We start from the raw sequence: 24436 nt of genomic DNA on the forward strand, positions 1-24436 counted from the left end.
TCAGGACAAAACGGAAAAGAAAAGCAGAATGGCAGTGTTCAGGAGGATGTTATTTTTGCAGAAAGTCAGTCTTTTCAGAAGATATGGGGAAAATTATGCCATAACTTCTCAGAAATATAATCACACCAATTTTCCCAATAAGGGCATGTGTAAGAATAGTGGTATATCTCAGTGGGTAACAAATGGCAATATATAGCGATCAAATGCCATCACCAGCAAGTTCCCTGACTCATAGATGAAGGTAGAAGAGAGGAAGAAAACCTGAGCAATGCAACTATCAAGGGAGATTTCCCCAGCATGGAACCAGAAGATGGCCAACACTTGTGGTACTGTGGCAGTGGAAAGGACAATGTTTGCTCCAGCCAACAAGCAGAAGAGGTACATGGGTTCATGGAGGCTGCGTTTTGTGAGGCTAATGAAGATGAGCAGGCAGTTTCCAAACAGAGCAATGACACAGGAAATAAAGAAGGGGATGGAAATCCACACATGCTGATTCTCTAGGCCTGGGATGCCCAGCAAGTGGAAGACTGTGTAGCTAACACCAGTATGATTTAAGGTAGCTATGTCTGGCAAGACCACCTATGACTCCACCATCAATGTACAGAGATGGAAAATGCAGATTACACTCAAATGTTTTCTTTGACATCACCAGCACTTTTGGCATCTACCTGATCCCATTCAATTCAGAGGATGCCAGGAGCTATGTTATATATATAAAGATGAATAAGTTATGGTTAATTCTCTTAATGAGATCTTGATTACAAAAACAAGGTAAACATTTAAATAATGAATGAAAATATAATTATTAAGTTAATATCTTTTGTACAATTATTTATATAGTAACACAAGGGAAGGAGTAATGCTTTCTGAGTTTGTGAAGTGTTTATGAATGAGTGTATATCTGCAGTTACCCCTGAAGATAGTGTAATATGTCAATAGGTGGAAGGTGTGGCAAAGAAAATTTTTCTAATAGAAGGCAGAGAATAGAGCTAAGGAGCTAAAGGATTAAGGTCTGGTCCGCAAGTGAACTTCTATGTACTAAAATGGTTGATTGTCTAACCAAGATCACTCTAAGAAACTTATTAAATCCTTCATGAAGGCTTTCACAGCCTTGATCTAGACACTTTCAGCATGCTAGAAAATTCATATCAATCTTCCTACTTTGTGCTGTTGAAAGAATTACCCCTATTCAGAGCACTTCTCACTGTCTGCATGACATGTCCCCATAAGTTACCCCTGATCTTGCTTTCGTAAAGAATCTAATGTCAGGCCGGGCGCGGTGGCTCAAGCCTGTAATCCCAGCACTTTGGGAGGCCGAGACGGGCGGATCACGAGGTCAGGAAATCGAGACCATCCTGGCTAACATGGTGAAACCCTATCTCTACTAAAAAATACAAAAAAAACTAGCCGGGCGCGGTGGCGGGCGCCTGTAGTCCCAGCTACTCCGGAGGCTGAGGCAGGAGAATGGCATAAACTCGGGAGGCGGAGCTTGCAGTGAGCTGAGATCCGGCCACTGCACTCCAGTCTGGGCGACAGAGCGAGACTCCGCCTAAAAGAAAAAAAAAAAAAAAAAGAATCTAATGTCAGAGTACCTATCTCATGGATAACATCATAATTGATTACCTGTTCATTATCCCCCTAATTGATTGTAAACTTTCTGTGGTCTGAGTATTGTCTTTTTATGTGTCAATTGCCAGAACCTAGAACACCGTGAAAACCAAGGCACAGTGTAAATTCCAAAATATTTAACAAAACAACCCAAGGACGGATGGATGGGTGTGATGAGGACCAGGGGAAGGAAGTCATGAATAAACCCCTTTAAATACTTTGAATGTTTAGGATTCAACATTCAGTTTGATCCTAAATTTTGAATGTGGGGCCAACATAGAACCTTACCTGTAAAAACTCACGGTGTGTTGGCACTAAGAGCTAGGGTGTTCTGAACCCCAGTTCCCCCACTCTCCCCTGCACAATAGCCCTTTCCATTCTCCTGGGACATTTTATAACTGTGACTCTGGTCCAGTAGTGTGCAGATAAATAGGCTCACCAAGTAAATAAAATAAAATAAAATATAAAATAAAATAAAACAAAGCCTGATTTCTAGTGTTTTCCAGTTTCTAAGATGTATGTACTCCCATCATGGCCCACTTCCAGCTACCTCCACGATGTCACTGAATATGGGTCTGAAAGAAATGGACTCTTGTGAGCCTGTATTAATGGCTTCAACCCACAACAGTTCTATTATCTCCGACTGTGTTTATTTCACTCCAAAAAATAAAGGTTTTAATATTTTCAACCACCTATTTTAGGCCCCATAATATCTAGTAGAGAACAGGTCTTCCCTCCCTAAAATTTGATCATATGACAATAAAAAATCACTCCGCTTCAGCGGGAGTTTTCATGGCCAAAATGGTGTTAGTCATAATAAGACTCTTGGAGTGATGGGGGCCAGGGAACTGAGATATTTACGCATTTTCCTGAAGCCTCGGTGGGGGAACAACTAGCACTCTCCCAGGGAGTACAGACTTAGAGCTGTCTTTCTAACAACTCTCTCTCTCTCTGACTGTCTGACCTATACATTTGGGTCACTTCATTATGGCTGTCCAACCCTGCCCATACCACCTTGTCCTCCACAACACCATCTCAGGATTAGGTGGGCACGTGTACTTTTTTCAATTAATAAACTGTTAGCATCACTGCACAAATATTCCTATTTCCATTTCATGAGAATTGACAAGTATTAATTTCATCTCAGTCAGCACAAGTAATGAGAAATTAATTTATTATTTTAAAACACTGATTATTACAAAAGATTAGACAACCCGAAATTAAATATACACCATATTTTTAGTCATTTAAACTGTGGAATTTGTAATAATAATGTATGAAATATTTAAATGAGAATACTTGAATGTCTTTTTAAAAATCTATTTGCACAACTTATGTGAGTCAAGGTCAACTATGAAAAACATTCTATACTTTTGACTACCAAGTAACCTACACTTAACTTTCAGTTATTTTATTAAGTAAAGCTCCTCTTGCTGATAAAATTATCCCCTTTTATATTATGTTTATATCTTTTTATTTTTATTTAGTTAGTTCAAGTAAATTGTACATATATATTTATAAAAGAGAAACAACTTCATGTTTAAGAATTTTATTTGTGTCTGTGTTGTGATAGTAAAGCCACAGAATTCCAGTCAAAACAATATAAGGAGCTTATACAGAACTCTACTCCCACTTGAATGAGAGAGGAGCACAATAAAAATTCTTGTTTATGCTTTGTTGTTGATGATGATGAGCTGTCTTTCATTGCATGAATGTATCCATTCTCGCTAATGGAGGCTGTAATGATTAATTTTATCAACAAGCCAATTTGGCTAGGCTATAGTACCCATATATTTGGTCAAACACTGGTCTAGATGTTGCTTTGAAGCTATTTTTTCAGATGAGATTAACATTTAAATCAGTAGACTCTGAAAGTAGATTACACCCTATAATGTGAGTAGGTCTCATCCAATCAGTTAAAGGTCTTAAGACACAATAGACCAAGATCCCCACAGAAGAGGGAATCCTGCCTCCATACTGTCTTCAGACTGGAGATGCCACGTAACTCTTTCCTCAGTCTCCAGCCTGCAGGCCTATCCTGCAGATTTTGGACTTTCCAGCCTCCATACATATGTGAGCCAATTCCTTAAAATACATATATATTTATATATAAATACATATTTATATTATAGTAATAAAATTTATGTGTATGCATATTTTATGGAGACATATATACTTTATATGTATATGTATTTTATTCCTTAATTTACACACACACAAATATATATACATATATAGGTATATATATTGCACACTCTCTTGGTTCTGCTTCTCTGGAGAATCCTAACTTTTAATATAGAGGTCAAGGGTATTTATTTGGGACATATGTTTAAATTACTTTTAGAAAAATACCTGAGATTGAAGTTGCTTGCTAATGTGGAGGGTATACATCTCATTTCCAAGAAACTGCCAAAACTCCTTTCAAAGTAACTGTACCATTTTACACTGACACCAACATTGTATGAGAATTCTAATTGTTCCACATCGTCACCAATATTTATCTGTCTTTATGATTTTAACTATTGTGGTAGGAGTCTAATGGTATCTCACTCATGTTTTAGTTTGCATTTCTCTAATGATCAAAAATATTGAGCACATGTTTCTATGTGTACGTCCACTTGCATGTCTTCTTTGTGGTGTTTTTCTAATGTGGTCCCCATTTTTTAGTGCATGCCTTGTTTTTTTTATTATTGAATATAGGATATTTTATGTATTCTGGATGCCAGTTCTTTGTCAGGTACATGTTCAATGAATATATATTTTCTTGGGCTGTCACTTGCCTTTTTTATTTTTTATGGTATCTTTTAATGAGAGAAGCTTCTTAAGATCTGATATTGAAAATTTGATAAGATCTAATTTACAAATGTGTTTTTTTTTATGGTTATTGGTTTTTGTGACCTGGTTTGGAAAAAAAAAGCCTTTCCTTACCTTCATGTCACAGCAATATTCTCCAATGTTTCCCTTTAACCATGTCATGGTTTAAGGCTTTACTTTTAGGTTTATGATCATTCTTGAATTAATTTTTATGAATATTGAGGTAACAGTAGGGATTGTTTGCATTTAGATATATAGTTTTTCTAGAATCTTTTTTTTAATCTGACTATCCTTATTCATTGAACTGTTTTGGTAACTTTGTTGAAAAATCAAATGTTTCTGTGAGTTTTATTTCTGGGCTTTCTATTCCATTGCATTAGTCTATCTGGCTCTTTTTAATGCCAGTACCACACTACTGAAGATTTACAGTAAATATTTCTTTATCACAGAGTATATGCTTCAACTGTGTCCTTCTTTTCCAGATTCCTTTAGGTATTCAAGGTCTTTTGCATTTCCATACAAAATTTAGAATCAACTTGTAAGTTTTTTTTTAATCCTGCAAGGAATATGATTGAGATTGCATAAAATCTATACACAATTTGGGTAGAATTGGAATCTTAACAATATTGAATCTTCCAAAACATGAACATGATATTTCTCATCTTTTGTTTAAGTCTGCTTTAATTTTTCAAAGCAATATTTTGTAGTTTTCCATCTGGGGACCTTGCATTACTTTGTTCTTAGATATTTTGAGGAAACATTGATTCTGTAGTAAATAAAATATGCTTATTTGTATTTTCTGGTTACTTGATGCTTCATATAAAAATATAATTTATTTGCATATTTTAAATTAGTGTCCAATGACCTTGCCAAATTCACTCATTAGTCCTAGTAGTTGTTATGTACATTCCTTTGGATTTTTTAGATACATTATAATATCCTCTGCAAATAAAAACAGTTCTATTTATTCATAACAACCAGAATATCTTTTATTTGTCTTTCTTGCACAATTGTGGTTATAACCTCTAAAATAATGTTGGATAAAAGTGGTGACAGTCATTTGTTGGTTGTTTGTTTGTTTGTTGTTTGTTTTTCTCAAGATAGCAGATAGGAGGCAGAGTGAGCATGCCTCTCCTACTTGGAAAGACAGAATAGTGGATAGAGATTCACACTGGGAATTCGTTTTTCCATGAAGCACCGCAGGAACTTACCAGGAAAACCAAAAGAATCCACAGACCCTTTGAAAGAAGTGGCAGGCTGCAGCCTACTCCATGAGACAGGTGAAAACAAGTTTCCAGAGTGTGAGAAGCAGAAAGCCTACCTCTGAGCACACATCCCCACCACGGAATCTAAAAATCCAGACCATGGGAGAAGGCCTTACCTCTACCCAGAGCTGGAACAAATTTAGGGAGCAGAGTGAAATAAAAATGTAGAAGCAGCCATGGGAAGTGACTTATAGGCATTCCCCATCTCCAGCATGAGCCTAGGGAAGCAATTCCTAACTATATCTCACAGTGGCCCTCAGGGAAGTTAGCCAGTGAACTCAGGGAGGAGTCACGGGATGAAAGAAACTTCCAACTGAATTTTGTGATATCATTTTGAGTGGGGATGTATTACAGGATCTGGCCAGCAGCCCACAATGCAACGGGGCTCTCTCTTTGTTCCCAGGCAGATCAGCAGGTCGAGAAATAATAGACACACACAAGATAGTGAAAGCTGGGTCCAGGGGGTCACCGTCTTCTGGTCCCGCAGTGCCAACAATGCACTGGATATACCAGCATTTACTATTAAGTTTAGTGAGGGTGGGGGTAGGTTAGTGAGGGATTTAGGGTCATTTGGTTATGAAGTGAGACGTTCACATGGGGATGAAGTTATTCTTTAACATAACATCTTTATGCAGAGGTATAGTTTACAGAGGTAAGAATTTACAATATAGTGTGTGCATCAGTCATTTCTAGCAGAGCATTAAAACAGAAACACAGTCTTTCCATAACCTATGATTAGCAAGATATTAATCAGCAGTAACAGTTGCAGCAAAAGCTGGTTACAAACAATCCGTAGAAACAGGACGTGAAGCTAGACAACCAGTTAGACCAGAAATTCTCAGAAGGGAGTTTACCTTAACCCTAAAGAGGCCTGGAAGAGCCAGGCAAGATGAGGGCGTTTATAGCCCTATCATCCATATGGACAGCCGTCCGCCATGTGTCCGTTTATAGGCTCTCCACAAGGGTCACATTCCATTCCCAGAGCTATGAACATCTGCTTTTCTGGGATAGGAATCTTGGTGATGTGAAACCTCCCTGACTGCACGTCCATTCACAGGCTCTTTGCAGGGGGAAGCACATCATGCGCTGTTGGCTCATTCTGGCAGCCCCACCTGGCATTGTCTTTACACAATCCTGCATGCAATTTTGTATTTACAATAATCAGGAGTATTTCATCTTTTATTCCATAGCAATAGTTTCAGGGGGTCTCCCTACAGGGATGAACTTCCCTGAACAGAACCTCAGGGCTAGCAGAAAGTGAGTTGCAGACACCAGCTCAGGTGCTGGGTACTCAGCCTTGTAGGCAGATAGGGAGGGACTTGGCCTGAAAGCCATGGTTGCTATCTCTGCAAGGAAGCTTATGTCCTGTGGCAGGTCTGAGTTCTGCACGCAGACTATCTGGATCTAAGCCCAGTGCTGTTAGTGTGGCACTGTGGGGGCTGGGTGAGGCTTACTGCTGCTTGCTACTACCCACTCCCTTTGCAAACTCTTCTGTGCAGCAGATGCAGTTATACTCCCCTCTGGAACGTTACCTCACTGGCCTGAGAACCACCCCCTCTCACATGGGCTGTGACCTGCCCCACGCAAGGAGTGTCTGAGCTCAGACCCACCTAACCCTACCCCAACCTGGTGATATTTCTCCACCCACCCTGGTAGCTTAACACAAAGGACATAAACTTTTGGGAGTTTTACGTCTCCACTCATCCCCTGAGAAACCAAAATACTTCCACTGGGCAACTTAGGGCAAGCTCAAATCACACCACTAATGCCACTGCTGGTGCTTTTTGCAAGTGCTACCTTCCAGCTGGAGGCCAAAAAGCTCAGGACATCACACCACCTCTCAGTAGAATAATACTGTGCCCAGGAAGGAAAAAGTCACTGTATGATCTCAGCTATTACCACTGTCTGCAACAACCTGGCTAATAAGAGGTTAGAAACTTACAAGCCAGAAGGGATTGGGATCCTATCTTTAGCTTCATTAAACAAAGTAATTGTCAGCAAAAAATGTTGTATCCAGCAAAACTAAGCTTCATAAATGAAGGAGAAAGTCTTTTTCAGACAAATAAATCATGGGAGAATTTGACACTACCAAACCAGCACTACAAAAAATGCTAATGTTGTAAGTGTCTAGAAATTTATTCATTTCCTTTAGGTTTTCTAACTTGTGTACATAGATAGTTGTTTCTATATCTGTGGGGTCAATGGTAATTTCCTCTTTGTAGGCAATCCTAAGCAAAAACAACAGAACTGGAGGCATCACATTACCCAACTTCAAACTATACTACAAGGCTATAGTAACCAAAGTAGCGTGATACTGGTACAAAAACAGACACAAAGACCAATGAAACAGAACAGAGAACCCAGAAATAATGCCATACAGCTACAACCATCTAATCTTTGATAATGTTGACAAAAACAAATAATGGGGAAAGGATTTCCAATTCAATAAATGATGCTGGCTAACCATATGCAGAATTTTGAAACTGGGCCCTTTCCTTATACCACATACAAAAATCAACTCAAGGTGGATTAAAGACTTAAATGTAAAACCAAAAGCTATAAAAGTCCTGGATGATAACCTAAGAAATACCATTCTGGACATAGGACCTGGAAAAGATTTCATGATGAAGACACCAAAGGAATTGCAACAAAAACAAAAATTGATAAATGGGACCTATTTAAACTAAAGAGCTTCTGCACAGTGAAAGAAACTACCAATCGAGTAACAAGACAACCTACAGAATGGGAGAAAAGTTTTGCAGCTATGCATCTGACAAAGGTCTAATATCTAGAACAAATAAGGGAACTTAAATAACAAGCAAAAATCAAACAGCCCCATTAAAAAGTGAGTAAAGGACAAGGATGCTTTTTGAAAGAGGACATATACGTGGCCAAGAAGCATATGAAAAACACTGAACATCACCAGTCATTAGAGAAATGCAAATCAAAACCACAAAGAGATACCATCTTACACCAATCAGAATGACTATTATTAAAAAGTCAAAAAATAATGGTTGCTGGCAAGGTTTCAGTGAAAAGGGAACACTTATACACTGCTGGTGGGAATGTAAATTAGTTCAGTCATTGTAGAAAACAGCTCGGCGATTTCTCAAAGAACCTAAAACAGAATTACCATTTGATCCAGCAATCTTATTATTAGGTACATACCCAAAGGAATATAAATCATTCTATCACAAAGACACATGTGTTCATTGCAGCACTATTCACATAGCAAAGACATGGAATCAAACTAAATGCCTGCCAATAATACATTGGATAAAGGAAATGTGGTATATATATACCATAGAATATTACACAGTCATAAGAAAGAACAAGATGTCCTTTCCAACAATATGGATGGAGCTGGAAGCCATTATCCTAAGTGAACTAACACAGGAACAGAAAACCAAATGCTGCATGTTCTCACTTATAAGTGGGAGCTATATATTGAGTATTTATGGACACAAAGAAGGGAACAACAGACGTCAGGGCCTTCTTGAAAGTGAAGGATGGAAGGAGAGTGAGAAACTACCTATCAGGTACTATGATTATTACCTAGGTGACAAAATAATCTGTGCACTACACTCCTGCATCACACAATTTACCCTATATAACACACCTGCATATGTACCACTGAACCTAAAATAAAAGTTTAGCCAGGCACAGTGGCTCATACCTGTAATCCTAGCACTTTGGGAGGCCAAGGACCTCAAGGTCAGGAGTTCAAGACTTATCGGGGGAAACCCCACTCCCAATATTCAATGTGGGTTCTTTTCTATTTCCCTAAGTGTCAGCTGGTCTGAGATATAAAGGGAAAGAGTACAAAAGAGAGAAATTTTAAAGCTGGGTGTCTGGGGCAGACATCACATGTTGGCAGGTTCCGTGATGTTCCCTGAGCCATAAAACCAGTAAATTTTTATTAGCGATTTTCAAAAGGGGAGGGAGTGCACAAATAGGGTGTGGGTCACAGAGATCACATGCTTCACAAGGTAATAAAATATCACAAAACAAATGGAGGCAGGGCGAGATCACAGGACCACAGGACAGGGCAAAATTAAAATTGCTAATGAAGTTTCCGCATGCATTGTCATTGATAACATCTTATCAGGAGACAGGGTTTGAGAACAACCTATCTGACCAAAATTTTTTAGGTGGGAATTTCCTCATCCTAATAAGCCTGGGAGTGCTACAGGAGACCAGGGCTTATTTCATCCCTTCGCCTTCAACAATAAAAGACAGTGGCCCCCAGAGGGGCCATTTCAGAGGCCTACCCTCAGGGGCCTTTCTCTTTCTCAGGGATATTCCTTACTGAGAAAAAGAATTAAGCGATAGTTCTCCTATTTGCTTTTGAAAGAAGAGAGATATGGCTCTGTTCCGCCTGGCTCACCGGCAATCAGAGTTTAAGGTTATCTCTCTTGTTCCGTGAGCATTCCTGTTATCCTGTTCTTTTTTCAAGATGCCCAGATTTCATATTGTTCAACCACACATGCTCTACAAACAATTTGTGCAGTTAATGCAATCATCACAGGGTCCTGAGGTGATATACATCCTCCTCAGCTTATGAAGATGATGAGATTAAGAGATTAAAGTAAAGACAGGCATAGGAAATCACAAGGGTATTGATTGGGGAAGTGATAAGTGTCCATGAAATCTTCACAATTTATGTTCAGAGATTGCAGTAGAGACAGTCATAAGAAATTATAAAAGTATTAATTTAGGGAACTAATAAATGTTCATGAAATCTTTATAATTTATGTTCTTCTACCATGGCTTCAGCCAGTCCCTCTGTTTGGGGTCCCCAACTTCCTGCAACAAAGACCAGCCTGGCCAACATGGCAAAACCCCATCTCTAGTAAAAACACAAAAATTAGCCAGCCATGGTGGTGCTCACCTGTAATCCCAGCTACTCGGGAGGCTGAGGCAGGGAAATCGCTTGAACTTGGGAGGCGGAGGTTGCAGTGAGTTGAGATTGTACCACTGCACTCCAGCCTGGGTGACAGAGTGAGACTCTGTCTCAAAAAATAATAATAAATAGATCTTTAAAAAAAGAAAAGAAAGAAAAAGAAAAGACAATGAGAACACCTACTACTCAAACTTGTTTTCTAAATGCTATTGACCACAAGGGAATCTTGGAGACAATTTATTCAAAGGCTGAGGCTGAAATTGTGAGACGATTTTGGAATGTCTTGTGCTAGCATGGAAGGAAGTGCCCAAAATAATAGGAAGATGGCAAAAGTTAAAAGAGCAAGTTTTCCACATGTTCTCACTCATAGGTGGGAATTGAACAATGAGAACACTTGGACACAGGGTGGGGAACATCACACACTGAGGCCTGTCATTGGGTGGGGGGATGAGGGAGGGATAGCATTTGGAGAAGTATCTAATGTAAATAATGAGTTAACGGGTGCAGCACACCAACATGGCACAGGTATACATATGTAACAAACCTGCACGTTGTGCACATGTACCCTAGAACTTAAAGTATAATAAAAAATAAATAAATAAAAAATAAAAAAGAGCTAGTTTGATATGGCTTTTCCTAGTCAAACCTGGAAGAGTTTGACTATCAATGTAAATAATGAAAACACTAGATTACATAAATTACTGAATTAGGAAAGAATCCATGATTCCTTGCTAATACTAAACAAACAAAAAGGAAACAGGAAGCCTCTCAATTACAGTAGAATGCCAACTAATAAATGTAATGGGAAAGACTAAGTTAGAGAACTACTACTCTGCAACCATCAAAATAAATTTGATTCATGCAAGAATCAATGAATGGTAAAACCTCTAGATGAAGGTTTGTTGGGGAACCGTACATTCTACAAAGTAACTCCCCCTAGATTATGTCACTGATGACAAGGGTGGGGGACATATATTTACAGCAGAGAAATCTGGTGAACTTGCTGTAATTAATTGATCAATGATTACATCATCAGTAATGGTACAAGAACTGTTATCAGATACCTCCTGATATGATACAAAAGACACTATCACTTATGTAGTCCCTCTGGCCAAAAATGTATAACCGGAATCTTACAATCAGTAATACATCCAAATTGAGAACCATTATACAAAGCATGGACCTATGTTCTTCTTTAAAAGCACCATTATCATGAAAGATAGTAAAGATTGAAAACTGTTTCAGATTAAAAGAGAGTAATATATGGCAACTTACAATATGTGGTCCTGAACTGAAAAAAGAAAATAGGTGCTATGAAAAAGGATATAGGGACAATCAGAGAATTTTGAATATGTACTGCACATTGAATTATAGATTGTATCAATACTAAATACCCTGAATTTGATAATTGCACCGCTATATGTAAAAGATTGTCCTTGTTCTTAGAAGTTATATGCTAAGCATTTAAAAATAAAGGCTCTCCATCTGTAGGCCTAAGAAAATTTTTTTAAAAGTTAAAAAAATAGGGCCCCTGATCTTTCATATTTTACTCAAATGGTACAGAAAAAAATTTGAATAATAACAGGAAGAGAATGTGGCCAAATGTGACTGAATCAACACCAAAGTTTTACTGAAATTCATGGTAATAATTTGTAGCTTTTCTGTTTTAATATTCTCAAAATAAACATTTAATGAAAAATAATATTTTATCAAGAATGTCTATAAGTAAGGTAGGGATGAAGTCTTTCTGGGTAAGCTCAACCCACTATTTTAAATAAAAATCTATGAATTCATCATACACACATACACACACAAAGCTATTTCTTCTTTACAAATGCATGTAATACATATCACTTACTTGGGCTAATTTAATAAAGACAAAACACAGAGAATATTTTAAAGTTTAGATATGTGTTACCAGAAAAATATATTGGGAAATGTGATAACAGCATTAACATTTGCTGATATCAGCATTGTACATTTGCTAATAGCCAAAGAAGAGGAATGTGGATATTATTTCTCCTTCATAACCTGACTTATGCAAGTTCATTCAAGACATTAAAATTTTCTGACATTAGCCACCAAAATTCATTATTTCAGTTTCCAGAATATAAAATGATATGACAAATATAATACAATTTTCATTTTAAATTTGTCTAAATTACAAAGCAAGCCTTGTGCGAATAAGTGGTTTAAAAATAACCTGTACATTGAACACGTTTTATTTGTGCTGATTTCAAACAGGATTAATATTTACTAATTATCATTAAAATGGAAACTAATATTTGATGAAGTAACAATAACATTTTATTTATTGCAGATAATACATGTGCACATCTAATCCAAGGATGTAGTTGTGGAGCAGGCAGTGTAGGTGGGCTGGGAGAACTAGAATCATTCAACTCGTGTATGCAATACAGGGGGTGTTGTTGAAAATACAGCTCTAAATCTGAGTTCTCTGGAGTGTTTTCTTCCCCTGGGGTCTCCAGGCAAACGCATAAAAATCTCTGCTCCCTCCAATGCTCAGAGTCCTCTTTGACACATTTTTTTCTAGGCTATGAAAACTGCATTTAAACCAGGTAAGTTATTCATTGATGGGGGGTGAAATTTTGGGTAGGAGAGAATGGAAATAGAGACTATCCCAACCAGACAAGAGGGTTATGGGGCCTAAGGTAGGTGTCTGAAAACATTAGGACTTCTGTTTCTCCCATAAAGCAGTCCCCAAACTATGAGCTCCCTGGCTTCTCCTATCTGCTGCCCAAAAGAAAATTCCTCTTTGTTATCCATAAAGCACTCATCATCCATCAACATCTGGGAGCTAGTCCTCTTCCAGCTCTTTTGATTTACTTAAAAATTATGTTTTCTTTATCTGCATCTCCTTTTCCTGCATTTATTTTCAGGGATGTGGTATGTCTAGTTGACCTCTAGCCCCCTCTGTCATTTTCGTACCTATCTAATTTCTTTCACCTCCTCCAGAACGATAGCTTTCCTCAGAGGAGCATCTAGTCTCACAGTGTTTGTGTGGCCGTAGGCTGACCTTGTGGGAGCTGATGTCCATAGCAGGATTTATCCACACTTTTGAGCAACTGGTCCCCATTCAAAAACCTATGTCCCAGCACAACCCTCTCCTGGCTCTCCTGCCGTGTGATTTTATTGTCAAGACAGTTTCAGCCATTACTCAGAGGGACAGATAGAGGTGGATGCATTTCCTACTTCAAAAACAGAAGTTGAGAAAAAAAAAACAGAAATGAACCTGTCAGGGAAGGAATTAATGATTATGCTTACCTGCCATACACCAGGTCCTGAGTTAGGCGCTGACTGAATAAACGTCAGCTAGTAGATGTTTATCTGCGCTGCTTCATCTCTTGGACCCCTGAACTTCTCATTAACTCTAAATTTCTCATTACCTGAGTTCTATACCAAGTTCATCTCCTAAGAATGGGAAATGGAATGTTGAGCTTAACACCAAGCCCAAGAGGGTATGGAAGCAAAATTTCTCAACCGTGGCACGATAGACATTTGGGGCCTGATGATCCTTGATTGTGGGAGCTGTACTGTTTAGCAGCATCCCTGGCCTCTACCCATTAAATGCCGGTAGCAATCACTCCCCAATTATAAGAACCAAAATGTTTCCAGGCATTGATAAATATCCTTTGGGGAACAAAATCACCACCCTCTGAAAACCACTAACCTAGAGTTTCGCCTTGAGAGTGAAAAAGCATTTCTTTCATATATAGTGTTAGTTGCATCTCCATGGGTTTAATGAGCCTTCTGGCTACTTAACCACCTGGGTTATTCTAGGTTATTTCATTCTGAGTTAGCTTGACTTATTTTTCTCCATGGGTTATTTGGGACGGGTCCACTTGCCCCTCTTTGTCAGCACCTGAGCCCCTCTTGTTTTGCAGTACTTTGGAAAGAAGGGTCTTTTCTCAATTTTTCAGCCTTCAGCTTTCCTGGGTGCACTATTTTTTATGGCTTCACCAGAAGGCTTTCACTACTGGTGACTAAAGACACATATCAAAGGTATCAAAATATCAACAACTGTTGAAATTTCAATTATAAACAATTTCAAACCCTTATGGCATTTTGTTTACATAGAGGGCCTGGCAGCCTGCTCAGGGGCTCTCCCCCACTACCTCTTACCCCCAATCAGCAGGCCTTGTCAGTTTTCCTCAATTCATTATGGTCGCTTGCCTCTTGCCCCATTTCACAGATCAGAAAATGATGCATTCTACAATTCCAACTTCAAATCCAAGCTCTATTCCTCACTAGCTATGCCAAGTTAAGTGGCTCTCTGAAAATTTGGAGATGATAAAATCTACTTCCCTGGGTTGTTACAAGTAATAAATGAGGTACCATAAATAATGTTTTAAAATTGGTACCTGACATAAAATAGGTAATCTCTAGTTATTTTATTCATCCTATTTCACTGTAAAAATTTTATATCAATACATTATTTTCTTCTATTACAGAAAACACTCTACTTTTAGATTACTTCTCCCTTCTAATCCTTTCTCCAACCACTTCTAGATAAATACACCTAAGGTTCTTCCATTTAAAAGCCCATGGTGGTACTGGGTGCAGTGGCTCATGCCTGTAATCACAGTGCTTTGGGAGGATGAGATGGAAGGATCGTTTGAGGCCAGGAATTCAAAACCTGGGCAATATGGAAAGACCCTATATCTTAAAAAAAATAATTAAAAGAAGTAGCTGGGCATGGTGGCTCATGGCAGTAGCCCCAGCTACTCAGGAGACTGAGGTGGAAAAATCACTCGAGCCCAGGAGTTGGAGCCTGCAATGAGCTATGATCATGCCACTGCATAGCTTGGGAAACAGAAGGAGACACTGTCTCAAAAAAAAGAAAAATGATCAGCACATGGTGCATGGTGGCTGACCATTTCCTCTTGAGACAGCACCAAAGCTCCTCAATTTATAATCAGAGCCAATGTACTTTTGTTTTTATCTTCCTACCATTGCATAGTATAAGTGATCACACAACTACATAGAACTACAAACTGGTTTAGATACATTAGATATTTGTATGACAACAGTCTTTCCTTAAACTCCCAAATGACTTTACCCCACACCTGATTCCCCATCTACTTCACCTCCACTCAATGACATCCTACAGCCAAATAGACCAAATTGCTATCTCCATTTGTGTTCCCATAGCAGTTTTTTGTGCTACTCCTATGTTCACTTAGCATATTATTTTACTTTACAGTGTAAACGTCGATCTTGGCTATAAGTTGTTACCTTATTGAAGAAACACATGATATGTTATTTACCTTTTCATCCTATATAGTTCCCAGGACACTAACTATTGAAAAGAATCAGGCTGATGTCATAAGCCTGTGGTGACATCAAAAAAAAATCTTTGAGTACGATACGAAATTTCAACCCTTCCTATAAACAAGAAGTGAGGTCCCAGGTTATCTGCTTCAGGTATGGTGCACATATTAAATCACACTGGTGTTAGCCACACAGTCTTCCGCTTGCTGGGCATCCCCGGCCTAGAGGACCAGCACATGTGGATTTCCATCCCCTTCTTCCTTTCCTGTGTCACCGCCCTTCTTGGGAACAGCCTGCTCATCTTCATTATCCTCATAAAGCGCAGCCTCCATGAACTCATGTATCTCCTCCTCTGCATGCTGGCCGGAGCAGACCTTGTCCTCTCCACGTGCACAGTACCACAGGCTTTGTCCATCTTCTGGTTCTGTGCTGGGGACATCTCCTTGGATCGTTACATCACTCAGCTCTTCTTTATCCATTCCACCTTCATCTCTGAATCAGGGATCTTGCTGGTGATGGCCTTTGACCGCTACATTGCCATATGCTACCCACTGAGGTACACCGCAATTCTTACAAACTCCTCTGTTGGAAAAATTGGAGTGACTATCTTACTGAGAAGTTATGGTACAATATTCCCCATAATATTTCTTCTGAAAAGACTGACTTATTGCAGAAGTAACATGCTTCCACACAGCAGTTGTGAACACATTGTCTTGGCCAAATTTTCCTGTGATGACATTCGAATAAATATCTGGTATGGGCTTTTTGTCTTAATGTCAACAGTGATTTTAGATGTTATGCTAATTTTTATTTCATATACGCTTATTCTCCACGCTGTCTTCCACATTCCATCCCAAGATGCTCGCCACAAGGCTCTCAATACTTGCGGCTCCCACGTCTGTGTCATCATCCTGTTTTATGGACCTGGGATCTTCTCAGTCCTCACTCAGCGGTTTGGACGCCACATCTCACCCCATATCCATGTCCTGCTGGCTAATATCTGCATCCTGGTTCCTCCCATGCTGAGTCCCCATTTATGGAATCAACACCAAACATATCTGGGACCAGGTAACTCATGTCTTATTTCCAAAAGTGAAATGACTTTAGGAATAAAAACCAAACTATTGTTTTCTGAACATTTCTAGCCATACATGAGGTGAACTTTAGCAGCCCTACTAGGTAAGAGACAGCTGAGACTAGATAAATATCTCAATGAGTCCATGTTTCAGGAACAAATCCACTGGGGAAATTTTGGCTTATGGATTTCAAGGTCTCTGATCCATAATAAGGGATCGATTTCTTTGTGTCTCGGTGTATTTTCTCATTCAGAGTCTAAGGAATAAACCAGTTCACCTTTATAATTCACTACTAGTCTACAGCCGTAGATACGCATTTGGAAAGGGACATACTACGGATAACGGCTGGAGTATTTTTTCCTGGTTGGCTTCACACCTTGATGTAGTGAGCTAGCTTCCATTCTTCTTAGTCATTGCTCTATGTCACAAATTTTTATTCTTCACAGGTTCATTTCTATCTGCATACATTTTGTTATTCCTGCAAAAGGAAGGGAGGGAGGGAGGGAGGGAACTTCTAGCGCTCACATTCCCCCATAATTCGTTCTCATTCTCTCATTCTCTCTCTCTCTCTCTCTCTCTCTCTCTCTCTCTCTCTTTCTCTTCATGACAGCGACAGTTTCAAAGAGTTGTATATACATTCAGGATTCAATGTCTTTCTCCCTGTTTTTCTTGATCTCACTCCAGTCAGACTTTGTTCCTATGCTGTTGACATTGCAGGTCACAGGGATCTCCACACTGATAATTCAATGGCCAATAATCAGTCTACATCTTATATGACACATCAGCAGCGTCTGACACAGTCAACATTCTCTCTATTCTTGAAATTCCTCAACTATCCCATCTTAGATAATATCATAGAAATAAAATCTGTATAAAAATCACCCCCTTTTTCCATCGAGATATTCACTAATATCATTTTATAGATTGCTATATATTGTGATGGTTAATACTAGGTGTCAACTTGATTGGACTGAAGGATCACCTAGATAGCTGGTAAGTATTGTTTCTGGGTGTGTTTGTGAGGGTGTTGCCAGAGGACATTTGAGTCAGTGGATTGGGAGAGGAATACCCACTCTCAATGTGGATTGGCACCATCCAATCGGCTATCAGCACAGCTAGAACAAAGCAGGTGGAAGAAGTTGGGATAAGCTGGCTTGCTGAGTCTTCTGGCTTTCATCTTTCTCCCACGCTGGATCTTCTCTCTGTTCCTCCTTCCCTTGGACATCAGACTCCAGGTTCTTCGGCTCTTGGACTCCTGGACTTACACAAGTGGTTTGCCAGGGACTCTCGGGCCTTTGCCATAGACTAAAGGCTGCACTGTTGGCGCCCTGCTTCTGAGGCTTTTGGACTTGGACTGAGCCACCACTGGCTTCCTTCTTCCTGTTTGCAGACAGCCTATCATGGGGCTTCACCTTGTGATTGTGTGAGTCAATTCTCCCTAATAGCTCCCCTTCATATATACATATGTCCTATTCTGTTTCTCTGGAGAACCTTGACTAACACAATTGCATACTGTATATGTGTGTGCAGGTAACATATTTTTATAGTTGGATTACCTTACTCTTCCAAAATGTACCTTTTTCATTTAGCAAATTAATGTTGGACTTATACCAAAAATACAGACATTTGCAGGCATTTTTAATGCCTCTCTATTGTATTCAGTACAAGGATGTGCCATGTATAATTTAGCCAAGTATACTCTTTTGAAAAAACATTTCTTGGCCAAGCGTGGTGGCTAGTAGATTATTGTTTAATATTTACTGCTAAGTAATTGACAGTATAAATAAAATTGTCATGAACATAAGCAGTAATAAACATTTGCTGTACTTTGTGTACTTGTGGTACACTATAATAAGAGTCTTGAAAAACTGTAATATGAATATTTGTAACTAAGTTGTGACTAGGTTGAATATGTGTTTTATGATTTGTTTGTTTTATTTATATTTATTTATATAACTGACAAAAAAGTTATATTTACTAATTATGTACACAATATTTTAAAACATTTATATATTATGGAATGACTAAATCAAACTGATTAACCTATGCATCACCTCACAAACTTAACATCATTTATGGTGAGAATAGTTAAATCTACTCTCTTAGCAATTTTTAAGAACACAATACATTGTTATTAATTACAGTCCCCATAAGCATAGGATGTTTTTCCATTTGTTTGTGTTACCTACAAATTCTTTCATCAGTGCCTTGTAGTTTTTCTTGTAAAGGTCTTTCACCTCCTTGGTTAAATATATTCCTAGGTAATTTTTTTGTAGTTATTGTAAATGGGATTGCCTTCTTGATTTGGTTCTCAGCTTGATTGTTATTAGTGTATAGAAATGCCACTGATTTTTTTTGTATGTTGATTTTGTGTCCCGAAACTTTACTGAATTCAGTTATCAAATCTAAGAGTTTTTTGGTGGAGTCTGTAGTGTTTTCTAGGTATAAGATCATATGATCTGTAAACAGGAATAATATGACTTATTTTCCAGTTTGGATGCCTTTTAATTCTTTCTCTTGCCAAATCGCTCTGGCTAGGACTTCTGGTACTATATTGAACTGTTGGTGGGATTGTAAACTAGTTCAACCATTATGGAAAACAGTATGGCAATTCCTCAAGGATCTAGAACTAGATGTACCATATGACCCAGCCATCCCACTACTGGGTATATACCCAAAGGATTATAAATTACTCTACTACAAAGACACATGCACACGTATGTTTATTGCGGCACTATTCACAATAGCAAAGACTTGGAATCAACCCAAATGTCCATCAGTGACAGACTGGATTAAGAAAATGTGGCACATATACACCATGGAATACTATGCAGCCATCAAAAAGGATGAGTTTGCGTCCTTTGTAGGGACATGGATGCAGCTGGAAACCATCATTCTTAGCAAACTATCACAAGAAGAGAAAACCAAACACCGCATGTTCTCACTCATAGGTGGGAACTGAACAATGAGATCACTTGGACTCGGGAAGGGGAACATCACACACTGGGGCCTATCGGGGGGGGGGGGGGAGGGATTGCATTGGGGAGTTATACATGATATAAACGTTATGCACATGTACCCTAGAACTTAAAGTATAATAAAAAAAAAAAAAAAAGAGTGGTAAAAGTAGGCATTCTTGTGTTACTCCAGTTCTTACAGTGAATGCTTTCAACTTTCCCCACTTAGTGTAACAGAGTCTGTATATTTGTCATATATAGCCTTTATTATTTTGAGGTATGTTCCTTCAACAAGTAGATTGTTGAGGGTTTTTATTATGAACAGATACTAGATTTTATCAAATGCTTTTTTCTGCATCTATTGAGAATGTCATATGGTTTTTGTCCTTAATTTTATTTATGGGATGAATCACATTTATTAATTTGCATATGTTAAGCCATCCTTACTTACCCGGAATAAAACCCATTTGATCATGGTGTATTATCTTTTGATGTGCGGTTGAAATTTGTTTTCTAGTATTTTCTTGAGGATTTTTATGTCTACATTCATCAAGGATATTAGTCTATAGTTTTCTTTCATTAGTCCTTGTCTAATGTTCATATCAGGGTGATACGGGCTCCATAGAATAAGTTAGGGAGAATTTCCTCCTCCTTGATTTTTTTGGAACACTTTCAGGGAGATGGGTACCAGTTCTTCATTGTACATTTGGTAGAATTCAGCTACGAATTCATCTGGTCTAGGGCTTTTATGATTGGGAATTTTTAAATTACTGATTCAATCTCACTACCCACTATTGATCTGTTCAGGATTTCTATCTTTTCCTTGTTCAGTCTTGGGAGGTTGTAGGTTTCCAGGCATTTATCCATTTCTTCTAAGCTTTCTAGTTTGTGAGTGAATAGCTGTTCATGATAGTCTCTGATGATCTTTTACATTTCTGTGGTATCAGTTTTGATGTTTCCTTTGCTTTCCTCATTTTTTTTTTATTTGGATCTTTTCTTTTCTTGGTTAGTCTAGCTAGCCATATATCAGTTTTGTTTATCTTTTCAAAGAACAAGTTTTCATTTTCAGAAGCAAAGCTTTGTAAATTTTTTTTTGTCTCTGTTTTTTTGTCTCTGTTTCATTTAGTTTTGCTTTGATTTTTGTTATTTCCTATCTTCTGCTACCTTTGGGTTTGGTTTGTTCTTGTTTTTGTAGTTCCTTGAGGTAAAACACTAGGTTATTAATTTGTAATCTTTCTTTTTTGATGTAGGCATTTAATGTTCTAAACTTCCTTCTTAACACTGCTTATTCTGTATCCCGGAGGTTTTGGTCTGTTGTGTTATATCTCATTGTGGGTTTGATTTGCATTTCCCTGACAATTAGTGATATTGAGCATTTTTTCATATACCTGCTGGCCATTTGTATTTCTTTTAAGAAATGTCTATTTCAGTCCTTTGCCCATTTTAAAATCTGGTTCTTTGCTTTTTTGCTACCAAGCTATTAGAGTTTCTTTTATATTATTGATATTAACTTCTTGCTTTTCAGAAATTCTGTCATTTGTGGTAACATGGATGAACCTGGAGGACAACATGTTGACTAAAATAAGCCAGGCATAGAAAGACAAATACCACATGATCTCACTCATTTGTAGAATCTAAAGCTGATCTCACAGAAGTAAAGAGTATAATAATGGTTAACAGATGCTGAGGGGGAAAAGTGGGAGGGGATAATGGGGGAGAGATTGGTCAACAGGTACAAAATTATAGTTACATAGGTAGAATAAGTTCTGGTGCTCTATAGCAACAGTAGAGTGACTATAGTAAACGATGTTATAGTGTATATATCAACATAACTAGAAGAGGGTATTCTGAATATTCTCACTTCAAAGAAGTGAGGGATGTACTAAATACCATGATTTGATATTACAGTTTGAACATATATCAAAACATCATACTGTACCTCATAAATATGTACATATTCATAAATATGTATTATAATTCATCAATTTTTTAAGATATCTACCTTTTAAGAAAATTTGAAGTATACAATAAAGTTTTGTTAACTGTACCCACATTGTTATGTATTAGCTCTCCAGAACTTATTCATCTTGTATAACTAAAATATTGTATTACAGCTATGTATAACATCCAGACCCACTCAGAGACAGTTTCTATTGATTGCATTTTTCTTATATCCAGGTCACACTTTCTTGGTTTTTTTGTATGTTTCATAACTTTTTTTTTTAAACTGGCATTTTAGATTATGTATTTTAGCAGCTATTATTATTTCTTTCCAAGAAGGTTGCATTTTTTTTAATTTGCTTATTTGTTTGCTTAGTAACTTGGCTTGACTAAATCTGCAGTCTGTATTCTCTCTGGTGTGCAATGCTAAGGTGTCTTTTCTGTTTCTATTAATATCATTTTAATTTGCAAGCCTAGATTCCTAGGAGTTACCCTTGTGTCTGCATAACATTGATCAGTCAGTGACTGATCCAAAGTTATACTCAAATGCATGGGTGTGCTTCAAATATTTCTTCCAGTTTCTCTCTCTCTCCCTGCCCCCTCTTCTGGAATTCCAATTGCACATATGTTAGACTGTTTGTTTGATATTTTTCCATAACTTTTGGACACTCTGTTCTAGAGTGGTTTTTTATTTGTTTATTAATTTTTGGTTGGTTTGGTTTGGTTTTCGTAGGTCTTCTTTTGCATTATTTTTATTCTCTTTGCGTTTTAGTTTGAGTAATTTCTATTGACCCATCCTCAGGTTCATTGATCCTTTATTGGCTGTGTCAGGTATACTTATTAGCGCATCAAAAGCTTTTTTCCTTTCTGTTATATAGTTTCTTATTTTTAGAATGTCCATTTTATTATTTCCTATAGTTTTGTTCTTTTTCTTGAAAGTGCACATCAAATTATGCATATTTTTACCTTTTCCTCTAGTATATTTGGAATTTTTTTTTTTTTACTTTAAGTTCTGTGATACATATGCAGAACATGTAGGTCTGTTACATAGGTATACATGTGCCATGGTGTTTTACGGCACCCATCAACCCATCACCTAGGTTTTAAGCCCCACATGCATTAGGTATTTGTCCTAATGCTCTCCCTCCCCTTGATCCCCAACCCCCAACAGGCCCCAGTGTGTGATATTCCCCTCCATGTGTCCATGTGTTCTCATTGTTCAACGCCCACTTATGAGTGAGAACATGCGGCGTATTTGGAATTTTAATCATATTTTAAATTTTCTACCTCATGGTTCTAGAATCAGTTCAATTTCTCTTTTTCAGTTTATTATTTTGCCTCTTGACCATGTGTTTTTTCGTGTGTGTGTGTGTATGTGTATTTCTCATAACTTTTGTTAAGAGTCAAATGTAGATGATAGATACTGGAAAAAAAGAAGATCTTGTCTTTTGCTAGGCCTTTAGCATAGGTATTAATAGATCAATCTAGTCAGAGGTTGAGATGGTTTAGGCTTTGTTGTTTTTATGATGATCCGGAATAAACTACATGTTTAGTAGCCTCTACTGTTACTCTCTTAGACTATTTCTACTGCTATAACAAAATGCCTGAGACTGGACAATTTATAAATAATAGAAACTTATTTCTCACAGTTTTTGAGCCTGGAAAGTGCAAAATCAAGGTACTTGCAGGTTTGGCATCTGGTGAGGGCCTAGTCTGTTCTTCCAAGATGCCACCTTGAACACTGTATCTTCACAAGACAAAAGAAACAGAAGAGCAAAAAGGGCCTAGGCTAGTTCCCTCCAGCCCTTTGGTAAGCTCACTAATTCCATTTAGGAAGGCTCTGCCCTCAGGACTTAATCACATCCTAAAAGCCTTGCCTCTTAATATTATCACATTGGTGGTTGAGTTTTAACGTATGAATTTGGGGGAATATATTTAGACCATAACTTTCCATCCTTAACCCACCAAATTCATTTCCTTCTCACACACAAAATACATTCATTTCATCTTAATAGCCCCAAAAAGTTATAACTCATTCCAGTACCAATCCAAAATTCTCAGGTCTAGAGCCTCATCTAAATCAGATATTAGTGAGACCCAAGATACTATTTATGCTGAGGCAAATTTCTGTCCAGCTGTGAGCTTGTGAAATCCAATATGTTATGTGTTTCCAAAATACAATGGTGAGACAAGCATAGAATAGACACTCGTTCCAAAAGGGAGAAATAGTCAAGAAAAAAAGGGGGGTAATGGGTCCCAACTAAACCCAAATCCAGACAAGGTAAATAATATTAAAACTTTAAGCTTGAGAATAATTTTTGACTCCATGCCCTGCCTTCCAGACACACTGGGGTGGTAGTTGGGTCCCAAGGTTTCAGGGGACCCGACCTCCATATCTTTGCCGAATGCGGCCCATGCTGTGGCTCTCACAGGTTGGAGTTCAGTGCCTGTGGCTCTCTGGAGCTAGAGTTGCACCTTGGTGATTCCACAGGTCTGGAGTGTTGGGAGCAGCCCAGTCCTACAGTTCTTTTGGGCATTACCCGAGTGGAACTGTGAGGTGGCTCCACTACTATGGCTCCA

General features: G+C 38.1%; 1 protein-coding gene and 1 pseudogene across 1 annotated transcript; one reads left to right on the top strand and one right to left on the bottom strand.

The window, feature by feature from the left end:
* LOC117081330 lies at nucleotides 1–13648 on the bottom strand (annotated as a pseudogene).
* A 2389-nt stretch (nucleotides 13649–16037) lies between these two features.
* Nucleotides 16038–16983, top strand: LOC117081331 (olfactory receptor 52B4-like). The gene is given in 2 exon segments (XM_033207144.1): nucleotides 16038–16912; nucleotides 16914–16983. Coding segments are annotated over 2 exon segments (945 nt in total).
* Nucleotides 16984–24436: the final 7453 nt, after the last annotated feature.

This window comes from Trachypithecus francoisi, unplaced genomic scaffold, assembly GCF_009764315.1.
Source record: "Trachypithecus francoisi isolate TF-2019V2 unplaced genomic scaffold, Tfra_2.0 Lachesis_group8, whole genome shotgun sequence".
Classification (NCBI taxonomy): domain Eukaryota; kingdom Metazoa; phylum Chordata; class Mammalia; order Primates; family Cercopithecidae; genus Trachypithecus; species Trachypithecus francoisi.